General features: G+C 36.7%; 1 protein-coding gene across 3 annotated transcripts; it reads right to left on the bottom strand.

Moving 5' to 3' along the window:
• LOC107625519 lies at positions 1,052-5,335 on the bottom strand. 3 transcript variants are annotated; one of them, XM_021116025.1, is made up of 4 exons: positions 4,599-5,335; positions 4,173-4,272; positions 3,777-4,064; positions 1,052-1,333 (listed from the first exon to the last, which is right to left on the bottom strand). In XM_021116025.1, the coding sequence occupies exons 2-4, from the start codon at positions 4,202-4,204 to the stop codon at positions 1,264-1,266; spliced, it is 390 nt and encodes a 129-aa protein (XP_020971684.1). In that variant the 5' UTR covers positions 4,205-4,272; positions 4,599-5,335; the 3' UTR covers positions 1,052-1,263. The 3 variants fall into 3 exon arrangements, with proteins under 3 accessions (XP_020971684.1, XP_016183653.1, XP_016183652.1); XM_016328167.2 differs by having other exon boundaries at positions 4,173-4,233; XM_016328166.2 differs by having other exon boundaries at positions 4,173-4,219.

The raw sequence follows: 7,993 nt of genomic DNA, 5'->3' as shown, positions 1-7,993 counted from the left end.
TTTGCTTTGTATGCTTAGAAGACATAAGAAAGCTATTGGGTGGAGTTTGGCAGACATAATAGGTATAAGCCCTCAAGTCTGTGAGCACCGCATATTTCTAGAGGAGGGAGCAAGGCCTATCCGTCAACCTCAAAGGCGGTTGAACCCCACCATTTTAGAAGTTGTGAAAAAGGAAGTGACCCGACTGCTTGAAACCAACATCATCTATCCAATCTCAGATAGCGAATGGGTTAGCGCAGTACAGGTGGTTCCGAAGAAGTCAGGTTTCACAACAGTAAAGAATGAGCATGGGGAACTCATGACTACAAGAGTGCAGAATTCCTGGAGGGTGTGCATTGACTACAGGCGTTTGAACCAGGCTACTCGCAAGGATCACTACTCGCTACCTTTCATCGATCAAATGCTTGATTGCCTATCAGGTAAATCACACTACTGTTTTCTCACTACAACAAACAAGGCTTTTCGCAACAGTCAAAAACTGTTCCCTAAACTTTAGGCAACACTTTGGCAACGGTTTTTGACCTGTGGTATATGCGGCCGTTGCCAATGCTCAAAGGCAACGGTTTTTTACCTAAGACAATGGTAACCAAAAAACCGTTGCCAAAGTTATTGGTATAGGCAACGGTTTTGAAACAAAATTTTAAACAACGGTTTCAAACCGTTACTCGAAATGCAACGGTTTTAAACCGTTCTTTTTCATGATACAACGGTTTAAAACCGTATATGAATAGGCAACGGTTTTAAACTGTGGTAGTTTTATTATCCACAACAGCAACGGTTTTAAAGCATTACCGTTGGTACCGTTTTTTGGTAACGGTTTTTGAACTGTTGCCATTTTATAGTTGTCTAAGACAACGGTTTAAAAACGTTACCATTGGTATCATTTTTGGCAACGGTTTTAACACTGTTGTCCTTTGTAACTTTTGACAACGGTTTTTTGTAATATATAATTTTTTATTTTCAATAGTAGTTTTCTCGTGAATCAAATTAATTTCATTTTTTTTAATTATTTAGAGTCAATAAATAATCTAAACTATTTGAATAAAGTCACTAAAGAAAAATAATTGAACATTTTCCATCAAATTTGACTTATAAAAATTGTTGTAAGATCCACAATCACATTCAAAATACCACAATATATATACTCTCATGACAACCTCGAACTATATCATCTAATGTTGCAAAAAATATAACAAAGAAGAGTTGAACTAGCTAAGTAGCAAATAGATTTATCATCATGTCCGATCCACAAGTTCATGACTTTTACTCTGTAACATTTGCTCTTAAAAGTTTGACCTTAATGAAGGTCGATTTCCCCTTCAACATAGTTTTCCTGTAAAAAAAGAAAAAAAAATCAAATATAAAACTACTAATAATGTCTACTAAAATTAGCATAATAAGGCCATCATCATCATTGCTCAACCAAAACAAGACATGAAATCAGCCATTAACAAGGATAAAACAGCATTCTACAATTTAAAACCGTTCATTCCAGGCATCAGCAGCAACCAAAAAGTTCAACCTAAATCCACTACAAATCAGATATAACTTCCTAACCACCTATTACCCACTAAGCATGCATAACTAAATTGACTAATTTAACAAAAACTGAACAAACTAATTAAACTAAGAAAATGTAAACAGGGAAATAAATTGAGAACATGCAGAAGAAGCAGAAACAGAAAATGGCAAGAGGAGGGAGAATGGAGGCAGAGCAGTGTCGACCCAGAGGTGGCTACTGGTGGCGCACGGTGGAGGATGAGCGCAGAAACAGGAGAACAGTGGCATTTTTGTTCTGTTTCCGAAGACAGGGGAGGGAAAAAATGGAAACTAAAATCAAACGGCAGCAAGCGAAAATGGCAATCAGCAGCAATATAAAAATTAGCATAATAAGGCCATCATCATCATTGCTCAATCAAAATAAGGCATGAAATCAGCCATTAACAAAGATAAAACAGTACTATGTCAACTAAAATAAAAGACATGGACATATGTTTTAGACTAACTATAAATGATTTTTTCAATCAAGAGCTTATTGCATCTAAAGAATTTCTAGAAGTCAACCACTGCACACATATTCAAAAGAGAACATCTCAACTAATCATGAGACTAACAATTTGTATCTAACAAACTATGCAAAGAAGCTTAGGCAATCAATTAATCAGTAAATTTTCTTCACTGTTATCTCTTTTTCTGGTTTTAAAGAGACAAACTAAAATAGCAACAAAGAATAAAAATATAAGTAATTCATAACCAGATTTTTAACAAAAAATTCACTTTTAAAACCAGTTTTTAGAAAAATGGATAAGCAGTTAAGCACAATAGAAAGAAGGAAACTATTACTAAATCCCCTTTTTAAGCACTAAAAAAACAGAAAGAAAAATCCCTTTAGTCCTTTACTACATGTTATCATGCATATTGCCACATCCTTTTAAATCCCTATTTTCTTTTTCTAGGTAGAATAATACTATTGAAACCACACAGAAATATAATGTAAGGAAATCAATCAAGTTTAGCAACACAGAAATCCAGAACACAATGCACTAACAAAACGTGTTCATCTTCAAATAGACAGCATCATCATATGTTTCTTCTACTACACTCTATCCCCAAGAAAAAATCTATAACAATTAGTATAATGATGAGTTTTGCTAACTAGAACTCAAATTAATGAACAATGCACAAACAGTTTTTTAACAATATAAATTTGAACAATGCACAAACGGCCAAATACAAATTTCTCTTTCTATCTAATTAGCCAAATAAAGCCTCAAAACAGTTTTTGAACAATGCACAAAATAGTCAATGCAATGAAATAATTAAAAAAATATCTTAACTCTTTTATTCAATATTTTTAGAACATTTTTTAGCTGAATCCATTAGTCAGGGTTAGTGTTAATCAACATAGTAATCAAGAAAGTGCTTGTGCTTGCTGGTGCCAGCACTGATAACCTTTTTTATTAAATGCAAAGTAAAAGGGATTATTAATTCTCACTAATGACATGGTTGACAAAATTCTTTGCTGTGTTTTGAATTAAATTGTTGATCTTTTGATTGAATGCATGCCACGTCATTGATATTATTTTCTTTATGTTAACACTTTAGACTTGTTGCCTAATCTATCATAATTGTTATTGTAGAACTAAACACTGTTTTAAAATTGTGCTTCTTGTTGTTGTTATTATTGTTATTTAGATAACCATTCTTCTAGAGGATTCATTGAAACATTCAGTTACTCTTTAGCATATGTTGGGTAATTTAGGCAGCACATACATATAATTAATTTTATTTCTTCTTGTGGTCTAAATAAAAATAAAGTGGAATTAGCCCCTGCTATATTTCTATCTAATCTTATAATCTTCATATACAGATACTGATATATTATAGTTTTAGATGGAAATAAATTTGCTACAGGGAATGTTAAATGTGGCAGAAGATTAGGCATTCATGATGAGTTTTGCTAACTTCATATCCCTAAGAAAAAATCAAAAACAATTGAAGGTCTTTTATATAAAATTTAGTTCTGATGAAGTTTCAGAACAGAACCCATGACCAAAATAAAAGTTTTGCTACCTTAAATAACAGACTAACCTAAGCCCCAGGTTCATTTCACAAGTACGCAATCCAAATTCAAACCAGAATAGAAACTCAGTCAACATTCAACACTCATCTTGCTCATGTTCACAAACATCACCACTTTCCACAGCCAACAAAAATACCCAACAGCCAATCAATCCCTAACTAAGCAACAGAAATCAGAGAAGAAGACCACTTACCACAGATGACAACCCACAAACGGCCAATGCAGCGAAGCACAATCTATAATCAGCCAAGACAGTGAAGCAGAAGCAACGAGGTAGAAACAGAACAGGGGAGAAGCAAGGACGCCGTGGAGAAGCGGTGAAGCCTCGGAGAGGGGAGAAGCAGCGACGCCGCAGAGAGACTCAGCGACACCGGGAAGAAGGAGGCAGCGACACCGGGAAGAATGCAGCGATGATGATGGTACGACGATGGTGAGTGGCAATTTGGGGCTTCCTGGTGACTTGTGAGATAAGAGACTACAACTAAGAGTAACACCAAAGACATTTTAGCAGCAGAATAAATGAAATTCTAAGATAAAGTTGTGCTGGAGGTACTTAAATTCAATGGAAGATGTAAAGCTCACTGCTCACCAAAGAATCAACAATCTGTTCCATTGTGTCATGGCAAAAGCATTTATCTACAATTTCAATCATGAAGAAAATGAAACGTAGAAAAAAGGGCTATCTTAAACTGTGAATCAGAATATAAGAAACAAAGTTAGTAAAGAGAGCATCTAAACAGCTATAGGAATTTTTTATTTTTAGAGAACCAGTTTCCAAATCAAAATCAGAACAACATTAGACATGTATCTTCTCAACACACTTGCAGACTACAGCATACACATATCAACATGTTCTACCTTACTATCGTAAAATCAAGAAGAGGCACAACCAGTCACACATTTAATCTACAACCAAAATCCATTACATATGAAGCATTCAACTATTCGTAACAATCCAGTAAACTTTTCAGGCATTCAAAGTTTAAAATATTTAATTTAATAAAATATTCCCTACCTCGATGTCACAACTCGTGAAAATCACTAAACACAGCAGCTCCATCAATGGTTCCAATACCAGCTCCCATGAGAGCAACATTAGTGATTCTGGGCAGCTCCAGTGCTGGTTCCCGGTGGCTGAGGACTCTGGCAACTTGCAGAACCTAGAGGCGAGGCAGAACAGAGCCGTTTTCCTCAAATCCTAAGTAGCAGCTTCCCTGTTTCCTTTTCCATTCACGTTCCTCTCCATGGCCACGGTGAAACATCGACGGCACGCAGCGGCTTTCCATCCTCCACGTGACCTTTTCTCCTTACAGACGCGACAACGAGGCTGGCACCATCAATCAACAACGACAAATGCTCCTTGCGACTTTATGGATGGCGATGGGATTGAACGGCGGCATAGCCAGGATGCAACGGCGGTGGCTCCCTTTCCCTGGCCCCTGGCTCATGCGTAGTTCTTTCTCTCCGCAACATGAAAGTGACGGAAATGGAAGCTTCTGTGACAAAAACACACGCGACGGCGACTGCAGCGGCTCAGCGACCCCTCGACGGCTCCTTCTCCTTTCTCGCACGATGATGGCGACCGCTCAACGGAGGCAATGACGCAGTGGCGTTGCGGGGTTAGCGCGGCTTCTCTTCACCGTCCCTCACTCTCCCTTTGCGGATTCTCTTTCTCCTTCGGGCTTGGCAACGACGGCGACGGCGGCACCTAACCCACCGGCGCCGTCCTCTTCTTCTTCCTCCTCTCTTGTCTCTTGAAATTATTTTTATTAGTATTGTTTAATTTGTATAATTATTTAAATAATATTAGAAAATGGTTGTTTCATAAATAATTGTTATAATGGTTGTAAAACCGTTCTTTAAAATAGTCAAAGAGAACGGTTTTATTTTGTTACTATAGCATAATGAAAAAATGAACTTCAACAACAACACTGTAAAAACTGTTGTCTAAGACCATCTAATGGAACGGTTTTAAAGTGTAGCATTTCGGCAACGATTTTAATGCGTTTCTTTTGTACAATTCTTTAAACAACAATAAAAAACCGTTGCTTAAAGCCAAATCATGGTAACGGTTATAAAACCGTTCTTTAAAATAGTCAAAGAGAACGGTTTTAATTTGTTGCTAGAAATTGATGAAAAACTGAATTCAACAGTAACACTTAAAAAAACCGTTGTCTAAACCTATCTAAGAGAACGGTTTTAAGGCGTTGCAAAATTTGCCGTTGCTAAAGGCCATATTTGTTGTAGTGTCTAGATGGTTATACTGGTTATTTTCAAATCCATATTGCTCCAGAAGATCAGGAGAAAACAACTTTTACATGTCCCTTTGGAACGTATGCATATAAGAGAATGCCTTTTGGCTTATGTAATGCACTGGCTACGTTCCAAAGATGCATGATGAGTATCTTCTCAGATCTTCTTGAGCATTGTATGGAAGTTTTTATGGATGACTTTAGTGTCTATGGTGATTCCTTTGACCTTTGCTTGGATAGTCTAGCTAGAGTATTAGAAAGGTGTGTTAGTTCAAACCTTGTGCTTAATTTTGAAAAATGTCATTTTATGGTAAAGTAAGGTATTGTTCTAAGACATGTTGTTTCTAATACTGGTATATCTGTTAATCCTGCAAAGGTAGATGTTATTTCTGGCTTACCTTACTGATGAGTGAATTCTTTGATGGTATAGAATTTCACAAATAAATTCTCGTTGCAAGTATAGTTCTACACCAACAAACAATCCTCCCAATCAAAAATTTGATTGTCACAAATAACAAATCCCAAATAAGAATTAACCGAAGTATTTGAACTCCGGTTCGTCTCACAAGGAATTGCAATGAAGTGATCAATTATTGGCTATGAAGGAATAAGGGGTTTGATTTATAATTGGCAAGAAAAATAAATGACAAGAAAGTAAAATGTCAAGAACTAATAAAATAAAGAAAAAGTACTCTTGGCTAGACATAGGTAATTGAGATCACCATCCTTGTCTACAAACCATACATTGATAATTATGAGAGGCCAACCTATTAAGTCTACCACCAAAAGCTTTAAGTACGTAATATCTACTCCTAAGTTTGAAGTACGTCAAATAGGCTTGATCACATCAATCCATAAGTTCCAACCTAGCTATTAATTAGCTTAATAGTAGGTTAGTATCAATGGACATCAAATTGACCACATAGGGTTCTCAAATCACCAATTCAATGAGACCCAATGACTCAAGGTCACTCAATCCCCTTAGCCTAGGCATCGAATGGAATTAAAGTGAATTAAATTTAGCTATTTTAAGGCCTAAAAAGTATGTTTTCACACCTAAGCATAAATTTAGGGAGAATTACAAAATCATGCTATTTCATTGAATAAACGTGAGAAAAGTTGATAAAATCCCCCAAATTAAGCATAAGATAAACCACAAAATTGGGGTTTATCACTTACCCCTCCTCCGTGAGGGAAGTTCATTTGTTTCTTGGTTATGCAGATTTCTACCGGCATTTTATCAAGGACTTCAGTAAGGTTGTACTGCCTTTATCTCGACTGCTACAGAAGGACGTAGAGTTTGAGTTGAGTGAAAATTGCATGGAGGCATTTGACAAGCTGAATATTACCTTGACCCAAGCTCCTATTGTGAGAGGGCCTGACTGGAGTAGGCCATTTGAGATCATGTGCGACGCATCAAACTATGCGGTAGGAGCGGCGCTGGCTCAGTGCGAAGGTAAGGACCCATATATTATTGCTTATGCTTCTAAGACTTTAGATGGTGGCCAGTCAAATTATACTACCACTGAAAAAGAGCTTTTAGCTATTGTTTTTGCTTTGGATAAATTCTGAGCTTATTTACTTGGTACTAAGGTGGTAGTATATTCAAATCATGCGGCCTTGAAATATTTGTTAGCTAAGAAAGAGTCTAAACCAAGGTTAATCCGTTGGATATTGTTGTTGCAAGAATTTGATTTAGAGATCAAAGATAGGAGTGGTTCCCAAAATTTAGTGGCGGACCACTTGAGTCACCTAGAGCATATTAAAAGTGACTCCACTCCTATCAATGATGCTTTTTCACTTGATAGCTTCCAAGCAATATCTGAGGTGGTTCTTTGGTATGCACCTATAGCTAATTATTTGGTTAGTCGTACCTTTCCTCCTAATTTTTCTAAGCATTAAAAGGACAAGCTTAAAAGCGAGTCCAAGTATTACATATGGGATGACCCATATTTGTGGAGATGTGGTGCTGACCAAATAATTAGAAGGTGTGTGCCACAATCCGACTTCCAGTCAATTTTAGAGGCCTGCCACTCTTCTGAGAGTGGTGGACACTTTGGTCCTCAAAGAACTATTAGAAAAATTTTAGATTGCGAATTTTGGTGGCCCACACTTTTTAAGGATGTTACTATTTTCTGTGAGTCTTACCCCCAATGCC

The sequence above is a fragment of the Arachis ipaensis genome, chromosome B02, assembly GCF_000816755.2.
Source record: "Arachis ipaensis cultivar K30076 chromosome B02, Araip1.1, whole genome shotgun sequence".
In the NCBI taxonomy this organism is placed as follows: domain Eukaryota; kingdom Viridiplantae; phylum Streptophyta; class Magnoliopsida; order Fabales; family Fabaceae; genus Arachis; species Arachis ipaensis.
This window is presented reverse-complemented; position numbering and strand designations above follow the sequence as displayed.

Excerpts from the sequence above, each read along its gene's own strand:
- LOC107625519 (XM_016328166.2), bottom strand. The coding sequence starts at position 4,679 with ATGTTGCTCTCATGGGAGCTGGTATTGGAACCATTGATGGAGCTGCTG. Across the intron at positions 4,220-4,598 it reads TCACGAGTTGTGACATCGAG|ATAAATGCTTTTGCCATGAC; the intron begins GTAGGGAATATT and ends TTGAAATTGTAG. Across the intron at positions 1,334-3,776 it reads TTTGTGGGTTGTCATCTGTG|GAAAACTATGTTGAAGGGGA; the intron begins GTAAGTGGTCTT and ends CTTTTTTTACAG.